This window comes from Sebastes umbrosus, chromosome 23, assembly GCF_015220745.1.
Source record: "Sebastes umbrosus isolate fSebUmb1 chromosome 23, fSebUmb1.pri, whole genome shotgun sequence".
Classification (NCBI taxonomy): domain Eukaryota; kingdom Metazoa; phylum Chordata; class Actinopteri; order Perciformes; family Sebastidae; genus Sebastes; species Sebastes umbrosus.
This window is the reverse complement of record NC_051291.1, coordinates 4,045,350-4,072,817: the sequence shown is the minus strand read 5'-3', so window position 1 is coordinate 4,072,817 and position 27,468 is coordinate 4,045,350. Positions and strand designations below refer to the sequence as shown.

General features: G+C 41.5%; 2 protein-coding genes across 3 annotated transcripts in view; one reads left to right on the top strand and one right to left on the bottom strand.

The window, feature by feature from the left end:
• The window catches only part of LOC119482690 (synapsin-3-like), a 112,594-nt gene that overhangs the window by 39,425 nt on the left and 45,701 nt on the right, over positions 1-27,468 (bottom strand). For both annotated transcript variants that reach the window (XM_037760491.1, XM_037760490.1), the window contains exons 5-6: positions 25,409-25,565; positions 23,542-23,631 (exon numbers count right to left, since the gene is read on the bottom strand). In XM_037760491.1, coding sequence (XP_037616419.1) covers positions 23,542-23,631; positions 25,409-25,565 — 247 coding nt within the window. The remainder of the gene's footprint in view (positions 1-23,541; positions 23,632-25,408; positions 25,566-27,468) is intronic.
• On the top strand, positions 3,407-23,459 carry LOC119482692 (metalloproteinase inhibitor 3-like). The gene is made up of 5 exons (XM_037760493.1): positions 3,407-3,702; positions 13,095-13,177; positions 14,705-14,816; positions 16,842-16,963; positions 20,783-23,459. The coding sequence occupies exons 1-5, from the start codon at positions 3,573-3,575 to the stop codon at positions 20,978-20,980; spliced, it is 645 nt and encodes a 214-aa protein (XP_037616421.1). The 5' UTR covers positions 3,407-3,572; the 3' UTR covers positions 20,981-23,459.

Here is a 27,468-nt window from a genome sequence, read left to right as displayed (position 1 = left end):
GTAGCTGCTGGACCAGTCTTATCACCTGAACACACAGAGACTCAACTGATATCAACCCTCCATCAAACTCCCGGTCAAACGGCGAACAAGTAACACACAAATGATCAGAGTAACACAGCATTACTGAGTTTAGTGACTGGATTTCACATTGGATGTTAATAATGATGAGTGGGTGGACTTCCCTTTACCGCTACTGATGCAGTAACATATTCCTTATTAGGTCTGTTTCCTTCTCTCAGCCTGATTCTACTTGTTATCTTTGGGACATATGTTAGGAATGCAGGGCGGTTTTACCTCTTTATGTATGAGTGAAGTCATATGTAGCATTGCACAAGTGAATCACTCCTCTCCCCAGCCTCCCTGCTACTTCCTGTGAGGCTGAAACTTTTCCGTTTACGTCGCCTCTTTTGGGCATACAAAAATGTAAAATCCACCTGTCCTGCATGCCGATCCAGTGTCTAACTAAGGAATGTCACAAATCTGTTGGTTCAGACTTCAGGTCGGAGGCTGAAATAATACGACCTCTATGATTGTGATGTTTCTGCAGATGGTTAACGTCCTGCTGTTCCTAACTGCTGGCCTGAAACCAGGAATGTGTTGATGTACAGTACCTGAACGCACCGCTGTACAAACACCGGCTTAATTTCTGGGTAAAAGTGAAAATATATATAGTGAAAGGAAAAAAATATAGTGGATGATGAATTCTTGATGTGAGCCTGAGTCATGGGTGAAAGGTGAATGGAAACTGTGAAACAATTCAAGACATTTCCTGTGTTATGATTCTAGTCTAAAACAATATATCCTGTTTGTGTCATCATAAGCTCGAGTAAATGTTTCTATTTGCAAAGCAAGGACAAAAGAGTCTAATTTAGTGGTCAATAAATGACAATATTTTTCTTAATATCAAATTATAAGAAAAGCAGTTGTCTTTTTAAATTAAACCATAGACTGACTGACTAAACTGTATATAAAAAGGGGAAGCAGTCACCGTGACGTCATCCATTGGTTTGTCCATTAGGTTAAAGAGTATAGAAGCAAAGAGACGGAACTTGGACTGAAAACGCTTATCATTATTTATAATATTTTATTGTTCAACACAGGCCATTTTGGTAGAATATGACAATAGAATAGAAAAAAAACGATTTTCTAAGACGAAAACACGGACAACACCCAGACCGGACAACGCCGTGGCAGCGACCTGTCAATCACAAGGTAGCCACGCCCTAAAGCATCCCCTGCTTTATGGTCTATCTGACTCTAAATGGGACCATCATTTACTGAATGAACATCATGTTGTATTGAAGAAGACTTGAAACTAGCGATTGAGACCATAAACTCATGTTTACAATGTTTACTGAGGGAATAAATCAAGTGAGAAGTAGGCTCATTTTCTCATAGACTTCTATACAATCAGACTTCTCGGAGTCGCCCCCTGCTGGATATTAGAAAGAATGCAAGTTTAAGGCACTTCAGCATTGGCTTCACTTTTCAGACCTGGAGGTTGCCGCCTGAATCAAACTCCCTTTTAAACAGAAATTTGAAGCACAATCTCACCAATGCCGCGGTAAGTACAACATATAGTCTACATCTGGCCATGCAGGTCCTTTAATCTGAGATAACTGTTAATGAAGGCACATTAAGGGTCAGAGTTCCCCGACTTGATTATTTCTGGCTTGGTTATATAACCGTGAGTAGAGTCAATGCTTGACATAGCTCCCTCAGTCTCTGCAGATAAGCCTCTGCAGCGATAACGAAAGCTCCACTCAGGTCCACGAACACAGTCAGGAAGGAGGGAAAAGAGACTTTTAATTGGCTAATTTGACTGATCGTGCCCTGAAAGTAAGTTGAGTGGATCCATTTCAGAATAAAATCTGACTAAGTGAGCCACAGGTAGCGCTGAAATGTCTACTTTAAGCGCTGAAGATTAACTAAAAATATTAAAATAAATAAAATGAAAGCTGCTTAAACACCACGCGTAGACACCAAATGTGTAAAAGACAACTGGAGCCTTCTTTTGTTTTCCTTCACAGCTCTTGTTTCTAACTGTTTTTGGAGATAAACAGTCATCTGTTGCCTCTGATTGCAGCAAACTGAAGGAATCTGGCTGCACCCTGCTTTCAATGCACTGTAAGTATTACTAATTAAGGGGGCGTCAGGGGGTGTGCAGGATGACTAAGTGAGACTCTGGGTGAGAAGTGAGAAAAAAAAGCAAAATGCTGTTAAAATAAAAGAATAAAGCAGATAATCTTTTATATTAATTTGTTTTTTAGATAGACGGAAAACTATATTAGAGCTGTCAGAATTAGTCAAATGAATCATTTAGTTGATAAACAACTAATTTGATAATCAATTCATCATTTAAGTCACTTATTAAACAAAAACGCCAGCTGCTTAATTGTGAGAATTTATCGTTTTTTATTTGTCTTATGTGATATTAAATTCTGTTTTTTGGACTGTTGCTCAGACACAACGTGTTATTTGAAGACGTCATCGTGGGTTTTGGGAAACTGTGACGGGTATATGTCACAATTTTCAAGAATTTCACCGGTCAAACAATTAATCACATTGCTAATAGGCTGATTATTATTATAATGAAAATGATCATGAGTTGCAGCTGTAAAATATCTAAAAAAAAAAAAATTCTATATATCTATATGTAGATGGAATGATAAGCTTGTGCTTCAAATTTGATTTCAAAATAACAACTGGAAAAGATGACTGCTTTTTCTCATATATTTTGATATTAATATATATATATATATATATATATATATATTTTGATATTAATATATATATATATATATATATAGTATATTCTACGGAGAGTCTTGTATATGTGATTGGTATATTTTTGCTATCTATCTATCTATCTATCTATCTATCTGACAAAGTAATTTTTATGTCTAATTTCTAGCCAATCATGTAACTGTAACTGTGTGTGACCTATTTCTACATTTTAATATCTATCTATGTCAGGTTTATGTCATTTATAGTATATATATATTTAAAAAATCCTCTGTTCTTTATACTGCAGCATGGGAGGAAATACAATCAGGTACCAATAGGTACAGGAATTATTCTTCCAGACAACTTTAATATATATATATATTATTATCATTTATTTCCATCTCTCACCAAGCAGTCCAAATATGCATAAACATCTTCTTAGTCGATCTTATATATGTTTTATTTTTTCTGTACACCTTTTTTTGTGTGTGTCTAGTCTGGTAAAATGAGACGGAGCTGAGAGTAAAGTATTCCAGTATGTCATGGTTGTCTGGTGTGTCTGTGATTCCTGAATGGCATCACTGGCCTCTGATTGGCCACCAGCTGCAGAGGTGGAGAGGAGGAGTGAACGCTCCTCTCTCCAGCTCCAGAGCTCTATATGTACGGCTGAGTGCGCCTCTCTCCTCTCAGTCAGGGAGAGAAACGCTCCAGAGAAGTAGAGACACACCAGAGGAGCAGAGACCTTGGACATTACGCACGCAGCCTGATACTACTACTACTACTACTACAGCAGGACTCCTTTATATTCAAGCAGCAGCAGAAAAGGAGAGGAAAAGTTTGGAGACATGCAGTCAGTGTACCAGCAGCTGATCAGCCTGCTGTTCATCTTCAGCAGCCTGCAGCTTCACCAGCTGACAGAAGGCTGTTCATGCGCTCTGACGCACCCACAGGACGCATTCTGCAACTCAGACATAGGTAAGAAACAGCTTCATCTTATAATAACCACCCTTTTACTGATGTAGAACAGTGTGTTTTTCATATTAAGAGAGCAAATACTGAGAGCAGATGTTGAGATCAAAGTGCTGCCTGTCATGTTAGTACAGGAGAGAGGACTGACTGGATGCAAGTCATTTAGTAAAGCTGGTTTTTGAGTATAAAAAAAACTTCTTATTTCATTAACTACTTTAACATGTTTACACCAGAACTACTAGCTATACTTGTGCTTGTGTCAATTTCAGAATAATATTATACTGTATTCTCCAGCAAGTGTTTTTTTTCACTATTTAATTGCTAAATAAATAAAGATATTTTTGGGAGGTATGTGGTTGAGGAAGAGTTGTGATAAGAGTTGTGATAAGGGTTGTGATAAGGGTTGGTTTATATCTACTTTTTAACTCCGGATGGATATTGTGGGTTGTAAATAAACTTTGGATGCTGTTCATATATTTAATTTGGGATGTAAATAAATCTGGGATAGTTTATATATTATATTATATTATCATACTATGATATATGAGTTATTAGAGGAGAAGTGAGAATAGGGAAATATAAGTTTTACTTCTACCTACTCCTTTTCGGACACTATTAGTCTTGTTTTGTTTGTTATTATTTTGTATTTGTTTTAATTTATTTTATGTTTGAAATAAAGTCATTCATTCATTCAATTATGAATATGTTTATGGTCAGTGAAGGCACCATGTGATGCTTCTTAAAGGTGATGGCTGCTACACTCAAGTCAAAGGGTTTTCCCACATCTCCATGCTTTTCATCCCCAAATTGATGATGATTTTTTTTTATCTTTTCAAGCTTCAGGCATGTTTGTGTGGCTCAAAGGTAGAAGAAGTATGAGTTGATAAAAAAAAAAGCATCCACAGTCAGTTTAGGTGTTTCAAATCGTGCTTATTTATCTGCAGACTCTATCTGCAGATATGCCCGGCCTCTGGTGCACAAACAGCGGAGCTTGTTTTACTGCCTGGTTGTGCTTTCTCTGAGAATAATATGAACTTTGGGATCTGGTTGAGCCTGGAGCGCCAGTCCAACCTAGCCTCTCTGTTTTTAGATAACACTGGTAAAGACTTTGGGATTATCTGATCTGCCCTGGAGCTGTTGGGTCGAGAATTGCAGGCGTTTTTTTGGGGAGGGTGAAATGTGTCAGATGGGACAGGAAGGCAGCTGATTTCTAGTGAGGAAGGACTGACAACCCGTCACTTAAAGCCACACATTTACATTTACAAAGTCTTTTTGAGTGCAGTTGATATTTTGCTCTAAGATCATTTGACCTAAAAATGTGAAACCATTTCTAAAACCCTGACACATAATCAAACAATAATCTCTCAGTCTAAACTGAGCACACACACACACTGCAGCAGTGTGTGTAGCCCATGTGTTCTTCGCCAAGTGTCGACTAACAAGGGAAGCCCTAGTTTCTGCGGCAACGCCCCTAAACACACACACACACACACACACACACACACACACACACTCCGACGTCACTTTTAATGATGCTGCACTTACTGCTGGTCACCAGTAGAGGTGAGAATGAGAGATTACACATTTCCTTATTGATGCTCTGACATCACAGTGAAAGGAAATAGAACCTTTTTTCATGTTAAATATCCTTAAAAGGAATTGATTGACATTTTGGGAAATACACTTATTCACTTTCATTGGCGATAGAAAACTGATACGGCTCATGTGTGTAAGGGAAATAAGAAGTTTGAGCTAAGCTAGGCTAAAAAGAGTGGTATCGATCTTCTCTTTTAACACTTGGCAAGATACAAATAAGCATTTTTCCCAAACTTTTGTACAACTCCTTTAATTATGACCTCATATTGTATAACTAGGTGAAAATATGAATCCTTATTAGCCAATAATACAACATATTTTTGAACTGTCGTGCCCCTATCACTCTTCCCATGAGATAAAAACAGACTAACTGATCTCCTGTTGGCTTATCCCACCGCAACGACGAGGTATACTTCACATTAAGACATAACGTGCCTTTAAAATGCTGTTTCATTAGCAGTGTCCTATTTACTCGATACTTCACATCATCACCGTCCTACAAGGCTCTCCTCTTCCAAAGGCTCCTCCGAATGCAGCCAAGAAAATGAGGCTTCTTTGCCCAAATTTGGAGGACACACAACCAGGGTTCTTTATGTAGGCGCAAGTCACTTCTTTTAGTTCGGACGTGGGCTGGAACTCACGGCGATGCTTTGGTGAATCCTCTGTCGAGTCTCTAAGGGGAGGAGGTGCAGCTTTAGCCTACTGGCCTTCTGAGGACCCCGACTTTATAAGAGAAGGACAGATATTGCAACTTTAAGGACCCAGAATGGTCGCTCTTGCGTCTTCGGCCAAGTGACCCGATTGGAGCGAGTGAAAATGCCGCTTCCACAAACACTCATGCGACGCCTTTCACAGTCCTTCAGATCTTCAGATGAGTTTGTGGTGTTGACCCCCGCTGAGACTTGCCCTGTGTAGAATCTGGGACTGACTTCAATGGGGTGCAGTGATCACATGTGAGCCCCGCAAATACCATTTCCGAGGTCCCCAGCTTAGCTTGAAGGTGTGCTTTGAATGCTTGCGGCCCCTCTCGCACCTCCGGTCCTCGGAGGGAAACACTTCTGAAACGCCGGTTGGATGCAGAGATCCATTGATCTGGGTCAAATTTACTTTTTGGGGATGAGAATGAACAAAGTCCAGACTTTCAAGATGTGTGTAGGAAGCGTAAAATACAGGTTCACTTCTGCTTGTGTCACCAAGTCGGGTTAAAACCTGGAGATGTGGAAAACAAAAAAAAAGTACGGGGTTGAAATGCTAATGCGGTGACGGAGAAACCCTGTAATTCTCACCGTCGACATCAAAGGCGACATGCCTGAATCTTCCCAATTTAAGACCCGTAGTCGAGTTCAAAGCTCTTGTTTTCTTGGCCCTGACCCATAATCACCCGCAGGCACTCCACTGGATGAATCACAATTAGGTTGGCAATTGGGTTATTGGAGTCTGTCACATTTTAATAGAAATATTTAAGAGTTTTTGTGTCTTGCTTTGGCGAGGCCTGGAATGTATCTGAGTTCATTTTATTCCTTCCATTTGTTCACAAAATGTCATTTCTGTGGTTTGTTTACAAAGAAGTATAAGTGGGAAATCCTCTGCAGTGTGTTTGGTCGGCTTATCTCTGTTCTGATCGGGTTACAGACACCCTACTAACATACCTGGGCACCAGGCAGTGACCTGGCTGCTTCCTCGTTCAGAGACCTAGTTGGCTGCTATGAGGCAGCTTGGGTTAAAGCAGCCCCATTCACCAGTGGGAAATGAGCAGCGCTTGTTTTTCCAAAACCCTCCAAAAGCGAGATTAGAGGCCCGGCAGTAAACTTTGACCCTGAGATTTAATATCGCTCCGTAAGGGACGCCGGTTCCCAAGCGCTCTCGGGGGTGACAGAGCAAACCTTTACATGCTTGCATGCGCGAACCAGGTCAGTTGCTGAGGATTAGCGTGATATGTGTTTACGCTGGGTTTTGGGATTGAGGATCAGGCCATTGAGAGAAAACGGATCCCGCCCCGCTCTGCTGTGGGTATTTCGTGCAGCATAGAGCAGCTTTGTGTGTAGCAGGTTTTAGAGTGATGCGTGCGCCTGGGGGCTTTGTGACAGGCGCTCTCCTGGTACCAGTACACCCTCCTCCTCCTCCTCCTTCTACTAATGAGTAGCGTTTAGTTAAATCACTACTCCCCCCTCGGCATCCGCAGGTCAACAGGTGCCGGATGATAACCTGAGCGAAGCCAGGACTCCTGTTATGAGACGCATTATGTAAGCTTGGATCAGATATCCGTAGTTTTCCCAAAAGCGAGCTAAAATACGACGAGATGTCAAAGGTTCTGGATTCCGTACAAGCCTGGGATGTTCGTCCCATGAGCCAGGCGTATCGAGTGTCCAGTCCGTCCTTCCCTTCTCTGATGACCACACAGGCGCTCAGGGGGTCCACTGTTTTTAAACAGGAGGCCAGCACGGGGGGGGCGATGGACATCAGCCCAGCACACACTCATGATACTGTTGCGCCACAAACCAATGATTTATTCGCCTGGTGTTGAGTAATTTGACCCTTATTGACCTTTTGAAAAGTGTTTATTTATGGTGGCTTGTAACTGTCAAAAGATGTGAAGTCAGACTTTTACAAATGAGAGCAGTAAGATAGATCAAACTAAACACAGGAGTTTACAGTTAGTAGTGGTGGGAATCCCCAGAGGCCCCACAATACGATATTATCACCATACTTCAGTCACGATACGATCTGATTGTGATTTTAAACATTTTGCGATATTAGTATTAAGATATATTGCGATTTATTTACCTTTTTTCAGCTACAAAAGATGCAGTTTGTCAAATGATTTTATCCAATAAGACACAGTTTTCACTCTGTTCATCATCAGAGGTCAAAGGACCCCTTTGAAAATGGCCATGCCAGTTATCCTCGCCAAAGTTTAACCTAACTTTGGAGCGTTATTTAGCCTCCTTCCCGACAAGCTAGCATGACATGGTTGGTACCAATGGATTCATTAGGGTTTTTAGTTTCATATGATGCCAGTATCTTCACTTGCTAGCTTCACTGGCTTGGAGACTGAGCCCGCTACAACCTTGCAGTTAATAGTTTATATAACAAAAGATCCACCCCTAACAATTAGGTAATCATCTGAGCAACAAGTCTAAAAAGAAAAGGCGAGAAGCAGCCAGCGAGAAAGAGACACAACAAGTGAGTGAATGACAAAGATAAAAAAAGAGAGATATGAAAAGCAGGCAGCAAGGTAGCCAGCATGCTCAGATAACGCCAGGCCAACTGTCAACGCTTCAGGTGTTGGCTGTGACTCTCTTTTTCCAGTGCACTCAAAAGACACTCAGTAATTTGTAGACGGGGCTTTGTTTGTTTTTAAACACAAAGCTTACTAAAAGACACAGATTTTTAGCTTGGACAACTATCGTTTTCGAGGTTGTCACATTTGGATTTAAACGACTTTAAAGATTCCCATGGCTCAACCCAAACAGAAGCATTTGTCGCCTTGTTGAAAACTGGTCGTCATCAGGTATCAGAGGTAGTGATAAAAACTCACACTTCATATGCTGCCTTTTGCATTACAGGCTTTATGCCCCAGCCTTTCATCGGATTCAGTTTCAGTGTTTATTTTCGAGCGTGGTAGTGGTGTCGTCTTGAGAATTCCTCTTCCTCCCACTCGCCTCCTCAAACTTGGACCACTTTCTGCATACTAAAATCACCGTCACCCGCCCTGCGCCTCGCTGTCTTTCTTTCTTTCTTTCTCTCCCTCACACACACACACACACATGAATGAGTAACCTTATTCTTGTCATGCCTGCAGTTTGCCACATTGTACGTAGGCTGAAATGAATGTTGAACTAAATTACACGCTCACCTTAAGATTTCGCATTTGCATTCATGCTTGTGTAATCCCCCTGCTTTAGGCAAGAGATACCGAGTGAGAAATGGATTCACGTCTTCTTTTTTGTCAGACCCTGGTTACCTCTCTTTATCACAAAAAAGCCTCCCACTCTTGAAAATCTATGTCAGATCCTCTGCAGAAGATGAATACTTGTGCGTCACGGCACTGGCCTGTAATTCCTCATTTAGCAAGTAAAAGGGAGAGAGACTTTTATATTACAGTATAGAGAAAGTGATAGATATTTCAACTCAACTATATTAACTACCGGGTTATTAACGGTTACAGCAATATAAAACTAATCAGGCTGTTCTCCTACACCGTTCGTAGCTATATCTGCGAAAAGTAATGCACTGTAATTCGGATAAATCCCACAAAATCAATTTGTATGTAATCCATGTAATTGTGAACCAGGAAGTGTAAAGAACGACACCAAAAAACACTGGATCTTTGCCCAGGAGACCAGTGTTCGTATCACATGTGGAACCAGAAGTTAACGTTCATTTATTCGTCACGTCACCCAAACCACGATCTTTTCCGAAACTTAACTAAGTAGTTTTTGTCACGTAACTTCCGTAGTTGAGTTACAACACTTCCGTAGTTATTTTAATCCAAACGTTTACTTATTTGTCACGTAACTTCTGTACTTAAGTTACGCTACTTCTGTAGTTATTTTAACTCAAACCACGATCTTTTCCTAAGCCTAACTAAGTAGTTTTGTTACCTAAACCTAACCAAGTTGTTTCCTGTAAAGACGTAAGATTATTTTGTAAAGACAGTATGCATGTAACAAACGGAAATTGACACGTGTTGCTGGACATTCGTGGGAAAACGCACAAAAAATGAGGAATAACATTTCGTAAGATTATCATACGAACCGTTGTATGAGGACACATTGAACTAATCAATGTTTCCACATGATTATGTATAGTCATGCAGAAACATGCCACAAAATTGGATCAGATTATCACCTCTGTAGAGGAAACAGTGGTGGCAGTATGTGTTCAATAAAAGTTGAAAATGAATATATATATATCCTTATGAGATACTGTACACAGATATATGTACAAGTACAGGTAGTTAAAATACAAGTGGTACGTAAAAAGAGGAGTTTAGAAGGTAGAAACTTTAATCTACACAGTGTGATGGTCCATAATTTCCAGTTGAACCAGGGTGATGTGAGATCACATGATGAAACTGGGTTAAATAAACACTCGTAACGTAGACTCGACACGTTGACGTGAGCAGGCAGCCCCGTGGTCATACGTAAATATAACTGCTGGATTGAGAGGAGGTCAAGGGGTCACTGCGGGGGAATGACACAGATCCTCTGTCTCTGGAGCAGCTGAGGCCCTTCACACATTCCTCTGGGTGATGGCACCATCGCCGGCCAATTAGTGGCCGCCGTCCAACAAGAGGGGGCCTATCTGGATGTGCTTCGGTAAAACCAGCTGACCTGTGTAGCCCTTCAAACACTTGTTTCTCCGGAGGGTTGCTTTTTGAGGTCAGGGCAGAGGAGGAAACTAGGTTTTGGGGTGACACTTGGAAATAACGGCAGCAGTGTATTTAACACAGGCAAAAGTATCCTGTTATATATCTGCACATTCCTGTGTAATTGTGCCCCGCTTCCTCTGTAATTGCAGCGGCGAATGTCTGTCAAACTGCATTTGGGTACATTTAACAGGTCCGTCAGGCAATGGTGCTCTCGGTTCATATTAGACGAGTTGACAGATTAATGGATTAAATGTTCTGCGGCAAGTTATTGTGAAAGGTCAGAAAGCGGAGTGGCAGGCAGGGGGTCGATGCATTTAAACCGAGCGTGAGAGTGAGTTATAATACGATGCCGACAGGTGAAAAACGCCTACAGTATATGCTGTTGCCTCACATGCACTTTGAAAGACTTTTTCCATTTTGCAGTTTTGTAGTGTTGCATGTTTAATGTACGGTTGATATTCTAAAGCCCCTATAGGGTACATTGTAGGATTGTAGGTTCACTTACGGTGCCTTTACTGCGTCACGTAGGTGACAAGCTAACAGGTGGAGTTACGAAGTTAAAATTCGGACAAATTAAAGGCCTTTACACGTCAATATATTTTCTCGAACTGTTGTTTTTGCCATGAGTATTTTCACACAGAACACAATTTTTCGGAGCTTTCGTACCGCAGATAAAGGCAACCAATCAACTTTGACTTTAACTTAGTTTAGTTTCGCTCCGTAGTCCGAAACAAGATGGCAAATTGTATCACTCCTTTCAACTTTGACAAAGGCAGCGCTTACCACATCCACTCCTTTCGTTCTTACCTTTCACAATAAAAGCCCTACATATATATTATTCTCAGGCAAGTATTTTGCATTTTCGTGTCGTTTATTCGTCACGCCACCGGTGTGTTAAGGTCTTAAAACATATCAAATGTTAATTTTTTTACAGCATAAGTACAACAATGGGATTATTAGCCATGCTAGCTGCGTAGCTCCACTGATGGATGTTCGTCCACCACTTTGGTCCAAATTGAAATGTTTGCATGCTAACACTAACATGGAGACAATGGTAAACATTATCTGCCAAACATCAGCATGTAAGCATTGTCACTGTGAGTTTGTTAACATGCTCACGTTAGCAATTTAGCTGAGAGTACCTAAGTATAGAGCCGTGAGATCTCATCTGACCCCTGTTTGACCTTTTGTGTTGAATCCTTTATATTTCACACTTAACTTCATGATCAGAAAGAAAATTATTCTAAAAATGAACCAAAAAGAGTACCCTGTATTTCTATTGGTTAGCTGCTAGATGGCCACATTCCTTTGATTAGTTCATACTGGCTTGAAATAAAGTTTTTTGAGGCTGTTTAAATAAACGCTTGGTTCAAACTGGGGTCTTCATGTCCAAAATAAATTTGTGGTCACCAATTTTTGGGTGGCCGTGCTGTAACTGCTTCCTGTTTTGACTTTTATTTTTATGCTCATTTCCATTTGCCTGGATGTAAGACAGCTAGACAAACAGACCAAACAGAACATGCCACATGCCTCATTTCTTTCTCCAGAAAAAGAATGAAAGGCGTCTCATTTTTTTCCTTTCTGGGGAATGCGAGCCCCTGAAGAATGTGTTAAGGAAATTCCACCGGGAGAAGATAACAAACACGGCCAGTGTTAGTTGTGTCTGCGGCCGGTCGGCTGTGGGCAGCAGGTGAACTTCACACAGGAGGATTGACTGCTTATGCAGGACCCGCAGCTCTGGTTAGACTCCATTCACCGGCTCAAATTATCACTCATTTCTACACTCCCAGCTCCCTGGCCTTCCACAATAAGCCCCCTTTTACTCCAACACGGGTGAAAGCAAACAAATCAAAGTCACCGCTGAGCGTTTTCACCTCGCAGACGTTTACATGAGGGTCCTGCACACAGATAAGATCTTTTTTCAAGCCCTGATCCCAATATAGACGGAAACAGGAGACACGCTGCACCTTTTTCCCCCTCATAGGACACTGGTGTTGTCACGTTTTGCCAATTCTGACCTGAATAATACAACTACGAAATCAAATCCAAGATTCAGAAAGTTTCCTGTAATTGCTACGAGTTCCACATTTACATATGAGCAGTCTTGGTAAATGGACGAGGCCTCTTTTCCTCTAATTTCTGTATCAAACTCCAAAGTCCCTGTCTTGTTTTTTTCCCATTGGCCTTTCTTGGCAAACAGCAGCAATGCAGAAAATCGGATAAACGGATTAACGGTGGTGCCAACCGGTCCTGAGATGGTATTTATAATGGGTTCGCTAATGCCTCCTACTGGCCGAGGCAGAGTGCTATTTGACGGATTGGGAGAGGAAAGCTCATAGTTTTTATGTTAGAGGAACGTGACAGTTTGGTCAGATCATTTCAAAGTCATCTGCTGATGTCTGATGTCTGTCTCTTCTCTCTTTCACAGTGATTCGAGCTAAAGTCGTGGGCAAGAAGCTTCTGAGAGATGGACCTTTTGGAACGATGCGCTACACAGTCAAACAAATGAAGGTGAGCGCGTCAGTCCTCTGCTAAAGCGAGACAACGAATCTCTTTCAGCTTTAAAGGAACAGTAGGACATTTTGAAAAACACACTTTCTTTCCGAGAATTACACAAGAAGATTGATACCACTTTTATGTTTGAGAATGGTATCAATCTTCTCGTCTAACACTCGGCAGGAAGGCAAATACACGTAATCCCAAAAATGTTGAACTATTCCTTTGGTTGTAATGTAGTGATGGATTTAGGAATGAACATGCTTGTGTATATAGCAGAATGGTTAACTTGGACATACTGGAGTAATTGGCTGCGGTTGCAATTTTCTTTAGTGGACTTTATTTGGTTTTTATTATTGCTTTAAGTAAAATAAGTATATTTCAAAAGGGTCAAATAGACCAATGCTCAATGATCCCACATGACAAATTCTCTGCTATGTACTGTATATAACCCATGATTCTGATCGTAAACACAAGGCCATTGCACTGAAAGTGTTATTAAACTATTTTCTTCCATTTAAGAATACTCTTTTATCTCATATTTAAAAGCACAGGCGCATAAAACGCCGAACACTGGATGTGACAGGAACTCTGACTGTCTCTCCGCCCCCTCAGCCGCTGTGTGATAGCTGAAAAGCAGTTCGGGATACTTAGCCTGAAAGCCCCGCTCTTCACTTCCTCTATATTGTTACATAACTGCTGAATATTTCTGACAGATGCTGACATCGGCCTGCTGCTCAGACAGGAGCCAGGCCGGAGGATTAGCGGGCTTACAGGCATTACAGCTCAACCAAACTCCTCGCTCCGAGTGTAAACATTTCAACAGAGTCATGCACTGCATCAGAACAATCCCAGTTTGTACAAAAGCATTAAGTGGCCTCTTGTTAGTGAAGCACACCAATCATCACTGTAAGGATTATCCTCAGGAATTAAATGCGACCTTTGCACCTCTCTCGGGTTATTTATTTGTATTACAGCCTGCTGGTTTTATACTGCAAACAGTGGTTTTCCTTGTGGGGCTATAATAGAATGCGATTCCATCCAAATTTCAACAAATCCTCTGAGACAAATGCCTTTGGCTTTCCCAAACCTCCGCAGTTTCAGGCTTAAGTAACAGCTTGTTCTGCTTTTCTGGGAGCGACGCGTCTAAACAGGGATTTCCTGTTGTTCCCAGACAAATAAATTGCACTGAAGAAAACACAACCGTTCTCAGGACAAACACTGACTGTTGGCTCTGCATACCCGGGATGAATAGAAGGAGCCGAGGTCCACGGTTTAGCGATGTCCTTGCCAAAACGGCATCAAAGTCAAAAGCACATTACACAACGTAATCATGTTATCTATGATTTAGTTAAGGGCAGAGCCTAATACTCCTTCTCCCGAGAGGCATTCCTTTAGGAATGTCATCTGATAAAGCCGGTGTACTGTTTTCATTCCTGATTATTTATGTGGAGAGGTGGAGTCGCCCAGGGTGAAGGGTACCACATTGCACTTTTGAGTCTGGTTTTAACCCCCAATTTTTTGGTTTCTCGTGTCTTGCAGATGTACAAAGGATTCGAAAAAGTCCAGCACGTGCAGCACATTTACACGGACGCCTCGGAGAGTTTGTGCGGTGTGAAGTTTGACATCAACAAGTACCAGTACCTGATCACAGGTAAGCTCTCGGGCTGACATTATTTTTTATCAAAGGTCAACGTTGGCAAGGAGGGTTTCAGGCTGTTCTCATACACCGTTCAAAGTTATACCAGGAGACCAGTTTTTATTTGTCATTTATGCTCAATGCAGTACCTGTGAGGGTTTCTGGACAATATTTGTCATTGTTTTATGTCGGTAATTAATTTCCAATAATAAATATATACATACATTTGCATAAAGCAGCATATTTGCCCACTCCCATGTTAATAAGAGTTTTAAATACTTGACAAATCTCCCTTTACAATACATTTTAAACAGATTAACTATTGACAATCATGTGATTAATCATGATTAAATATTTAAATCGATTGACAGCCCTATACTAAATACATGCATATGTTCCTGTATAAAGAAACGTAAGGACACATATTTTCTCACTGTCCCTTTACGCTTCTACAGTATTTATGAAAGATGAAATAGTTACTAATGAGGTGCCTTTGGGATTGGAATATTTGAATTTCTTTTTTTAAATACAGAAAATTGGTTTATTATATCTGGTATTTCAAATCTTTGCTTTAATTCAAATTAAACATTTGCCACCCAGTTTGTGACACGACACAACCAGAGAGATGCTGTAAACATTCCAGTCAGATTACTGCCTTTCAGAGTCTTTGCCTGCAGCATTACGAGTTTGTCACCCCTCCCCAAGGACATCTTCATTTGTCCTGTGACACAAACTTTCCCACTATTTATACCCTACCACCCTGCCACTGTGCAAGCAGGCAAAGCAGGGGTCCTTTCTAAAAAAACATGTTGCACTCATTTCCCTCAACCTCTCAGGCCAGAAAGCAGTTTTCTCTCTCTCTCACAACTTGTAATTAACAGCTAGCAGGAAGCGACTGGCGTTTTCCAGTGCAAGCTTTTTTATGAGTTGCTATTTCCAACAGAGGTGCAGTTTACTTTGGACCCTGCGGTGCTTGGCGTATATAACTGTCGCTAAGTCCCGACCTGTAAATACTGTAACTGCACCCCACAGTGCAAGCGAACGAGCCGGCGTTGCCAGGCAGCGACGGCTATGTTTACCCAGTCCGAGGAGTGCGAGTGACATCACTGACGTCTTTCGCTGCTCTCAAGGCATCTATAATAAGTTCCTGCATTATGATCATGACTGCATTACGGGCAATTTAAAGGCACCGGGGCCTCTGAGAGGAGCTGCTTGGCTCTCCTTTGATCGAGCCTCGAGTGCTCCGGCCCTGATTAGTATTTGAGGAGCATGTCATACATTCAACACCATGTAATAAGCCTGCGAGTGACTCCAGTAATCCCAGTAAGTGCGGTGGATGCAGGCGGAGCGGGAGGTGCAGGGAAGGGGGGGGGGTTCGAAGAAGCACATATTTGTGAGCTGTCAAATTCCCGCGTGGTGACAACACGGTGAAGGAGACATATGGTGACAAATCATGATGTTCCTGAGCGCTCGCAGGCCGCAGTCCCGCCGCGGTGCACCTGTCTCAGGGGTCTGTAAGCTGCGAACGGTCCGGCGGCTAAAAATAGACGTCTGCTGACCTTTTGATATTCAGAAATAGGGGTGTTGGTTTAATATGGGCTTACTGTGTGAGATTGTCTTACCATAGATAAACAAGTTGGATTGCTTGAGCGGTATGTTTACATTATCCTATGTTACATGTGGAGGATTATGAAATTAGACAAATGACAAAATGAGATACCAGCGATACGCTGCCAACTCTGATAAAGTGCCAATGAGACTGAGATTAGTAAAGTTATAGAGTGCTGCAGGGATTTTTTTGTAGGCCAACTCGAAATCTGGTTGATGCCATCATCTACGCTGTGTTGGCAATGTCTGTCGATCGGTCCACCACTTTGGTCCAAACTGAAATATCTCAACTACTATCGATTGGCATGACCTACACTTGTGTGCTGCCAAGTTTCCAAGTGGCACTTTTTTTTTCAAAAGCAAACCAAACTTATAGATTCAACTTGTGTCTCAACATGCTAACCAATTCCCTCCATTCTTTTCTTTTCTCAGGACGTGTGTACGACGGCAAGGTCTACACGGGGCTGTGCAACTTCAACGAGCGGTGGGAGCGCCTCTCGTTGGCCCAGAAGAAAGGCATCAACCATCGCTACCAGCTGGGCTGCAACTGCAGGGTGAGTGGAAACCAGCGACCTCTGCCCGGCAAGGACAAGAAAGATGAGGGAAGAGGAGGCAGGAGGAAGAACAAGAGAAAGAGGAGCTAGAGCTCACTGTTCCTCCCTTTTACAACTTAAAGGAGAACAACGCCGATTTTCAAAATTCATACATGTTAATTCCTATGCTCTAAGACGGTCCAAAACATATTAGTAAACATGAACAACTCTCTCCCAAAAAGAAAACAAACATTCTGTATCCACAAAATCAGTCTCCCATTCATTGTCTATGGAGCAGCTCCATGACATCACAAGTTTGAGACTTACTTCTCTGGTTTCTCACTTTGAGAGAGAGTAGCTCATGTTCTTACATATTGATTGAATTTTACAAGGCCGTGGAAATAACATATTCTTAATTTAGGTGGTGTTCCCCTTTAAACCAAACATAAAACTGCTGCAACAGGTTGACCGCTTCTTTAAAGTCCACCAGAGTGCTTATTAATGATTACAGGTGGAAGGAAATACTTCAAACAGACGTACCTTTGTATGCGAAGGGTCAAACAAATTCAGGCTCATAATCCTATTGTTCCACTTCTATTGCAAAAAATCATTTACGTATGCTTAAAAACGACCTTCACTGTTACATGACTGTTGTTATTGTTATTGAGACTGAATTATGAGCCTAATTTCCACTAATATTCATCATGGATGTTAAGCGGAAACAGGAATAAGGAGAAAACAAGTTTATCCACTATCACTGGGAGTTATTAAATAACAGCTCTGGAAGTTTTCCCAGTTTTCATTCCAAGTTTTTACGCGACTCAAACATGTAGCCTGCCGCTGTGCAGCTGTTGACCTGCCTCGTAAAAACGTCCTACTGTACAGCACTGTCCCGGACATCTGCTAACACCATCGGGCCCTATCAGTATAAGTGGATTAGCAGAGAGACCTATTTGTTCCCAGCGCCTGTAAACTGTGTTCAGTGCGTACATGGCAGCAGCCCAGAGGCATTCGGAGAAGGCCATCGATCAACCGAGACTTCAGTCTGAGAGTCGGTAAGCACAGGCAGGCGTAAACATCATCACACTTATTAAAAACGCACTCCGCCGGCCTCTGCATTCCTTCACAAATGATGATTTACTGCGCTTGGAGAGCAGGAAGCGTGGCGTACCGGTTAGAAAATCATTCCCCAAACATCATTAAAACTACTCAAACCAGGAAGTTGTATGTCGAACATCCCCGAACCGTGGAGGACACACTCTCCAGGCTTGAATAACAAAAACACCCGAAATGGAGAAGTGTGCCCCCTCACTTGCTAATTGAAATTTGCTGGCTCATTCAGATCCAGATATAAGCGCAGCTCCATGCAGCTGATGACACTAAACACCATGTTTCCGTTCATCACCTCTCTGAGTAGCTATGTGAATCTTCCTGTCAATTCACGCTGTATATTCATCCGTGAAGCTGCTTTTTTTGTGCGAGCACCTGGAGGTGTGACGCACGAAAGAGACGCTCAGTAAAAATCAAATTGAATCGTTACAAACTTACAAAAAACATCACTGCTTCAGGATGATGGCTGACATTCATTTAACATTCCACAGCACAAAGCATACGAATGCCAGGCTTATTGGTTTTGCACTTAAGTTGTTTAAAAAGCTGCCTTTTTTTACACCTCATCTATTAATCTGCTGCAGAAAATGACTGAAAGCAAAAGCTGAAAATCAGTAGAGCAATGATGAGATGTTCCACGTTCTAAATGTTTGTGCATGTTCACGCTTTTATATTTCAACCAAATCATATACTCACTTCCTTTTCTTCCAAGCTTGTACAGTTTTGATATGTTTCATATGTTAATGGCTCATTAAGCTAATTCTACTTTGGCCTTTGCATAGACTTCTAGACTGTAGACTCACTGTTGTTGACGTTGCATGTTACTACCAGTTATGGTTAGTTTCAACAAGTAAATAAGCTCAATATGAATGTCCTTCATTTTGGGGAAGTATACTTATTTGCTTTCTTGGCAAGATTTAGGTGAATAGATTGATACCACTCAGCTAGCTGGGCTCTGTCCAGCTTTTAAAAAGACAGCCAAGCTCACTAATTAATTAAAATGTCAAACAAACAAGATACAACTTGTTAATTAGTGATTAAGAGGTGCTAAGTTAATTGCCTGCAGGCTAACTAGCTTCATATTTAAAAACATGTAAAAACATGAAAGTGGTGTCAATCTTCTTATCTAACTCTCGATAAGAAAACAAATAAACCTATTTCACAAAGTGGCAAACTATTCTTTCAAAGTTAACCTAGCTTTTTTTAAGTATGAGAGACAAGAAAAGAAAAAAACAAGAGCAAAGGAAGGGTGTGGTGCAGGAATGAGTCCTAAAACCAGGAAATGAGTTAGCATTTTAATCAATGGTTTTTTTTTAATGGGATTTTGGTTAGATGCCTGAAATAAGGTCTTAAGCTTAAGAGATTTTAACGTTTTTGTTCTACAATATAAAATACATCAGTAAATATCCCATTCATGAATTTTGAAGCTCTTACAAGTGCTAACAAGTGACTAAATGAGGCTACAAACGTCATCATCATGGTGACTTGTCCGCCTTTATGGCTGAATTTCTGCTTCAAAACTCAGAAAAGTGGTGTTCATTTGTGGCTTACAGAACAAAACCTGTAAGTATCATAAACGTGTGTCTGCCACAGAGCTCATTTTCTGCAATAATCCAAAATCCAATGGAAAAATCCCATTGGCTTTTTGTCGAGGGAACCCAGGTTGAAGCTTACTTCCTGGTTAGCCTACAAAAATATGTCATCCCTGCACCACTCTATATATACTGGAAAAACAAAGTTTGGAATTTTGTGTTTGGTGGATTATTTCTCTGTTGTTCCAATGCTAATGCTCATTGTATTTTACATTGTTGGAAAGCCTGTTTATTTACCTTCACAATGATGTCCAACTTGTAAGGATCATGCATTTGTGGGATGAGCAGCACAGCTGATTATGTGGGTAGCGCCCAAGAAAAATTTGCCAAAATGCTCCGTCAATGGTAAACAGTGTATTCTCATAAGGCTACCAGGAAGCCTGCAATGACTGCCCTTCACCGTCAGGCCCGTTTGCGCTGGTGTCGACATGTGGGGGAAGGTCATGTTCAGTGATGAGTCCAGGTTCTGTCTGCCAAAGTTGGATGGCAGGGTCAAAGTATGGAGACGACGCGGAGAACGCTTTGCTGATTGTTGCACCGATGGAGTAACAGCTTTTGGTGGGGGCAGTGTCATGGTGTGGGGCGGCATCTCCCTCACTGGCAAAACAAGGATCTTCCACCGCTACTGAGGCTCCTGACATATTGTATTAAATGAATAAAGTGTAAAATTGCCAATATGTCTTGTTTGTTCCTTGTTACTGATAGAGAGTTCAATGATCCAATCCACCAAACAACTCAAAACAAGAGTCAATACTAACTGGAGAATACACTGTTTACCATTGACGGAGCATTTTGGCAAATTTTTCTTGGGCGCTACCCACATAATCAGCTGTGCTGCTCATCCTACAAATGCATGATCCTTACAAGTTGGACATCATTGCGAAGGTAAATAAACAGGCTTTCCAACGATGTAAAATACAATGCCAATTAGCATTGTAACAACAGAGAAATAATTGACCGAACACAAGTTTCCGAACTTTGTTTTTCCAGTTTATATTAGGGTATAATATTACAGTAAAAAGGGAGGTATAACTACTTAAGTAAAAGAAAACAGTGAGTCTACACTAGTTGTTGCTAGTATCCAGTTTTGTTTCCTGCATCATGGCTACATCTTTAGTTTCGCTTCTCTTCTCTGTAGATTAAGCCCTGCCACTACCTGCCCTGCTTCGTGACCTCAAAGAACGAGTGCCTATGGACGGACATGCTGTCCCACTTCGGCTATCCCGGCTACCAGTCCCGGCACTACGCCTGCATCCAGCAGAAGGAGGGCTACTGCAGCTGGTACCGGGGCATGACCTCACGCGACAAAACCACCATCAACGCCACCGACCCCTGAAACCCCCGACGCACCCTTCCCCTGAAATCCACCGCCGCCTCCCTTGACTCCGTCCCATCCCGATCACTTCTAGAGTATTACAGGACTCTTTAAGCTCACTGGCCTGGGTGACGGCCTCTTTAAAAGGGGCAAAAAGAACGAATCCATTACAGTGCCTGTTTCGTAGCACTTCTGATAGAAAACAATACCTTTTTTTTTGTTGTTGTGCAGATCGCCCTGTTGAACTACCATTTTCCCCAAACCACGAATCAAACCAAACCGTCTCTTCAGGGTTCAGTGGTGTAAAAAACAAAGACAGACATTTATAAGACCAATAAGAAGTGTAAGACCTTATACAAACTCTATTGGATCTACAAAGTTGAAGAACTATTCTCCAAGACAAACAGCGGCTTGTAGACAATTAAACACATCAATAAGTATCATTGGTATTAATGAGCGACCTGCGGTTAGCCTACTGCTAACCTAGTGTTATGGTCATTTTACTAGGTCGTGACGTATCAGATGAATTTCAATCAATGAAAAAAGTACTGCCAATATCCACTATGTAAATTTAAGATGTAAAGCTGCAGAACTCACACAGTTCTACGCATCAACAATACAGATCGAATGTGAGGTATGATGCGTTATACGTCTTATTGCGGCCTCAAAAGAAACGTTTGAAAATGGTATTGTTTTACAGTGAAGTAAACATCGATTATGTTCACAGTTTTTTACTGTAACATGTGTCTTTTATGGATGGTAGTATCTCTGCTTACCTGAATGTTTGCAATGTAACTCATTTTGCAGTTATATCACAAACAACGCCCTTTCTGTTGAGCACTGGCGAATATCAGAGAAATGCTAAAAAAAAAATTAAAAAAAAAGTCTGTGTTAACAGTGCCAGCGCCGGGAAGAGCTCTTGCAGAGATGGTGATATTTTTATTTTTTGCTGTATATAACATAAGCTACAGAAATGAACTATCAACTCAGCTGAAACCTCTGTACTGCATTTATTTATATGTTTATCGGATTACACAGTAACTACGTGGTATCATCTGCATAAAAAAAAAAGAGGAAAAAATATAATAACTGGTCAAAACTACATTGTGACAACCATCACAGCCTGTGCAACCGTCCAGAATGAAGGACCAGTATCTCCAGTGGTATGGTACTTATGGTACTTTTGTTGGTTAGTTTGATCGTAGTTCCCCAGACTGGTACTCTTCACCAATCCAAATGAAAGTCAAGTATAAGCAGAGGTTTCAGATATTGAGATATTTTGTAAGTGTATATTCAATCTTTTTGTATTTAACTATTTCAAATGGACATTATATATATATATACAGTATAAATATATATATATATATATAAATGAAAGTAACAATATTGTCACTAAATTCATTCTTCTTCACCTGCTCCCTTCTTTTTCTTATTTTATACCCCCAGTGCCATACCTTCAGTCCATTCCATTAACAGACACAGATTTGTTTTCAAAGGGAGTAACAGCCCCCTTCATCACTAACACCAAGAGAATATTACGTCGCTAACGCACTGTGGCTTTGACCAAGTTGGTTGTTTTCAAAAGAGAAGTTTGACATTTTTGGGAAATACGTTTATTTGCTGCTAAACTAAGCTACGGTCTTGTCGCTGTAGCTTTATATTTAACGGACACACGAGAGAGAAGGATATAGAAATTTGCGTCCATCAGCAAGAAAGCAAATAAGCTTATTTCCCATAAAGTCAAACATTTTTTTTTTTTAAAACTCATTCATCTCCATTCCAAAATGACAAAAATGTGGCGTTTTCCCAAAGTTTTCTTCATGTGAAAACAGCATTTAAACCACCTCCAGACACTCAAGCTAAAGTCAGATCATATCAGAGGAGGAAGATTGATAAAAAGGACAATATTGGGCTGATATATATTACAATAAAATTATTTGATTTCAGTGTTTAATGTTGCATCACTTGTACTCAGCTTTCAAGAAAATTGAAACTCTGAATAGTATTCAGCCTCCTCTTGATAATGAATCTTTGACTTGCAGCGTACAGAGAGTCATGATTAGCTATCATTTTGTTTTTAAGGAAGTTACAAGAAAAGTTAATAATTACCGACCTTCGAGGGAAAAGACTTTGTGTAAAGCAAACAAATCTACGCCTGTAGAGATTTTATTTTGTACAAAAACACGTCCTCTCCGTCTTTATACGTGTTGACGAGGCTCTTTCTCCGGCTGTGGCGTTTCTGTGTCACTATTTCTGTGGTTCATGTTTGTGTAAATATACTGTCTGCTTAACACAGAAACACTTGGTCAAGTTTGATCCTTAAAAAGAAAAAAAAAAAAAATCCAATCAAGGAAGCTGTGTACAGTCTGTGTGTAAACACTGATTCCTGAAGTGTGTGTGTGTTGAGGTGGGGGAGGGGGGTTCCTTGTAGGGGTTATAGAAATGTTTGACTTAATTTCTGTGTTTTATATTTTTATAATAAAGATTTAATGAAAAACGGGCCACAGGATGTCTATGGGGGATTTTGTTCTTGTGTGCGTCTGTATTGTGTCGATAAAGAATAACATCTGCGAGGCACTCACCATCTGCGTGTGGTTGGGATAGAAGGTTTGTTCATTCAGGGGGAATTTCTCAGCGCCGAGGGAGTGGTAGAGCTTGATCATCTGAGAAAACTGCAAGCAGAAATAAACACGACAGTCAGACATTTATTTAAGCAGCGGAGGACAGACATCTGAGGCTTGATAGAAATTACACCTGTGTTCATCATTCGTAATGGCATTCTCAGATGCTTATAAAATGTGAACCAGTACGGTCAGACACAGCTCTGAACACCTGTTGCCATAAAAGGAAAATCTATTTTCAGATCCTTTCTGACAGACAGACTTCCTCTTACCTGCTTTACCTACTGCAGTTAATGGTGTTGAACATCTAGCTGTGATTTAATATAACAGTGAGGTTAGCCGTGGTCTTAAAAAGCTAGCTCAGTTCATCCTTGAGTCCCAGGCTGCAGTCAAAAAGGACAAAAAAAATGATGTCCTAATGTCTTTTCCTAACCACTTTTCCTTGATCTCCATGGAAAACGTCACAAGGTCAAGGAAAGATGTGAAGGAGAATTCATAAGGACTTAAGAAAAGACGACTGCGGCACTCAGAGAATCCGACTGAACTTATACTGGGTCCTGTAATTATGATGCGACGACAGCGGATGTTAGTGAAGCGGGTCTGCCGCGGTGATGAAACCGCAATGTTCCGAAGACGGACAACAAAATGAAGAGAGGAGTCGTACGGACAGACAACCCCAAAACATAATGCCTCTTGCCACGGCTGTCACCAGTGCGGAGACATAAAAAGTTTGGGAACCAAAGGCTGCATGCAGGACATATTTCCATACAGTATATTATCATTCAATAATGATAATAGTTATTAGGGCTACCAATCGATTAAAATATTTAATCGCGATTAACAGGATTGGAAACCCTCACAGGTACTGCATTTAGCATAAAAAATATGCTCAAATCAAAACATGGCAAACTGCAGCCCAACAGGCAACAACAGCTGTCAGTGTGTCAGTGTGCTGACTTGACTATGACTTGCCCCAAACTGCATGTGATTACCATAAAGTGGGTATGTCTGTAAAGGGGAGACTCGTGGGTACCCATAGAACCCATTTACATTCACACATCTTGAGGTCAGAGGTCAAGGGACCCCTTTGAAAATGGCCATGACATTTTGGAGCGTTATTTAGCCTCCTTCGTGACAAGTTACGGCCTGGTTGGTACCAATGGATTCTTTCGGTTTTCTAGTTTCATATGATACCAGGATCTATCTTTAAAACTGAGCCAGTTACAACCTAAAATTGCGTTAATGCATTAAAGAAATTAGTGGCGTTAAAACAAATAAGCATTAACACGTTATTATCGTGTTAACTTTGACAGCCCTAATAGTGATGGATTATCTGTCAAAAAACTTTTATTTTCCAAACCATTTGATTTTCACTGAGCATCACGATAAACAGAAACATTGTGGCTATCTAAAAATGTATGGTATGCTTTGTAAAAAAGGGAACAGAGCTGTATATTTGTGGGAAATGAGCTACATCATGGAGAAGTGCATTCTTTCACCACATTACGGAAGTATGTGTTGTCTTTTGTGGAACGTACTTGCTCCTTTGAACTTGTACTGTAGGTTACAAGACTACAATTATGAACTCACGAAGACCTGAGCATTCACAGCGTTTTCACTGTTTTTTCCTCTGAGTACAGAGTGAGTAATTATGTGTGGATGGCGGTGGAGGCCACTCGCTCCGCCGACTCCAGAGACAGGTGTTACAGCTCCCCTTAATAGCCCAAATAAATCAGTCGTGGAGGGAGTGGAGCCGCCGAGGGAGGGACTCACGACACCTGTGTGTGGGTTAAAGTAGAGCAAAGAGAGCAGTTAAAGATTTGCTTACCACCCAAGGTTTGCTGCAGAAGTTGTAGATGGAGAAGAGAGAGTTGCTGCTCTGGACGCCGCCGAAATGCAGGCCGATCACGAGGTTCCTGAAATCCTCACCGGGGACCATGCTGTAGGCGTGCTGGCGAATCAGGACGAAGTCTGGCTTGAAGGACCTGCAACAAGACGGACGTGGAAATGAAAAACCATCAGATAGTGGCATGGTTTGGCATGGTTTGGGTTACCAAGGTTCTGGGAGAGTGTAAACTGACTTTTATGTCTTTTATGTGCTACGCTTCCACAACAACACCGTCGGTTGGGACGGCGTTATCAGCTGTAACCGCAGCAGTGCAGAGCTCATTTGCACGAACATGCACAAAAATCATATGTGGCCGGCCCGGCTACATCAATAAAGCACAGAGAAGCTGGGATTACAACAAACACGGGCAGGAGAGTGACTTCATTCCCTGCTCAGGTAGACATTATTCCTCTATATCTTTACATAGCAAATAGCTGCCTGCTGCTATATCAATGCTCAGAATATTGAATTTAGCACCTTTAAGTAAATTCAAGGTTATCCACTCCTGAGGATGGGGTCTCAGGACAGGATCATCAGCAGCATTTGGACGCATAGACATATGTGATGATAAATTTCCCTTTTTTAAACAGTAACTGTGACCTGACCGTGCTCAGGTCACACATCACCACCACGTTGGCTCCACCCGGGCCGACAGCTCCGTCAGCACATTAACACGCCGTATCTGGGCCTTGTGTTTAGAGTGGAGGGCTCCATTATTCAGCGACCGTGTCGGGCTGAAAGGGGTGAGGAAATGCTCCTCGGTGCACCTTAATCTTTTTGGACCATCTATCCAATTAACACAGCCTAATCCTTTCCTTTACAAACTGTTCTGGGAGCAGGGCCAAGTGAACCATCGGGCACCTGGAGGCCTCGTTTAAAGATTTAAATTTCACATTAACGCAGGAAATTCACTTTGACAGCAGCCGTGTTTTACCTTATTAATGCTTTCAGTTTGGATTCAGGTATTGCGCAGCTGTGCATGTTTCAGATTCCCATCATCGATTGTGACCAGCAGCTTCACAAAACTCTTGCTAGATTACTTTGGTTAACTTGCAGACACTTGCCCATCTCACATGCACAATAACAAGACTCGCTCAAAACCGAGTATAGGTCTGGACCATTTATGGTCAGTCTGTGAATTTCTGGCTAAATTCTTCCACTAATAGTCAGTGGTCATGTCTATAATGTTAAATCCAGCGTTACACATCCACCAGGTCCGACGAGGCTATTATGCTATTTGCGCTGAGACGCCCTTGTCACCGGATCTGGTGGAAATGCGAGTGGAACCTCTGAAACACTCTAACACCTTTTCATTTTGAAAGAGCAATGTCCAATGAGGAAACTTCAAGACTGGTCCAACCAATCGTGTAACTTCATCACTCAGTCAATCACTCACTCAGTGACAGACATTTGCGGTTGTAGGGCTGGCCCTCTGCGGTCCAGACAAAAATATGCATGCATGTATGCACAGGTATACACACACACACACACACGCAGGAAGTAAAGGGCTGCAGGTTGTAGGGTTGAAATTACAGCCAGGCCCTCAAACAGGCTCTGGGTCCTCAAGTGTTGCTTATGTTAGACGGCACGGACGGCACTGGCAGCATGACTGAGGAGTGATCTGGTCTCGGCGACAGAGCGACTACAGCTGTTCCTCCCTGCTGCTCCACTCAGCCGCAGTGGCAGCGGACCAAAGGCTCTGCTATTTATACTGGATGAAGCTGTTTATTGAGGCTCCAGAACCAAACCAGACTCAACAGTTCATGTGAAACACAAGTTCCTGATAAATGCACTGGCTGATTTGTGTAACGTGCTGTTTCTAGCAAACACCCCAAAGTTAAAAGAGAACAACATTGTGGGTAAGAGTGTGCATGGGAAGTTTAAGCACCGATTCGACTGTTATTAGTTAATTAAATAGGCGTAGTCGGTCGCTATAAGCACCATAGATGTGGGTCAGTAGGGGCCTACTACGCCTACTACGTTATAAAAGTGAAAGTGAA

Bases quoted from the DNA above. Each gene is read 5' to 3' on its own strand.
- LOC119482692 (XM_037760493.1), top strand. From the start codon at position 3,573: ATGCAGTCAGTGTACCAGCAGCTGATCAGCCTGCTGTTCATCTTCAGC. The intron at 3,703-13,094 runs GTAAGAAACAGC...TCTCTTTCACAG, and splicing joins ATTCTGCAACTCAGACATAG to TGATTCGAGCTAAAGTCGTG. The intron at 16,964-20,782 runs GTGAGTGGAAAC...TCTTCTCTGTAG, and splicing joins AGCTGGGCTGCAACTGCAGG to ATTAAGCCCTGCCACTACCT.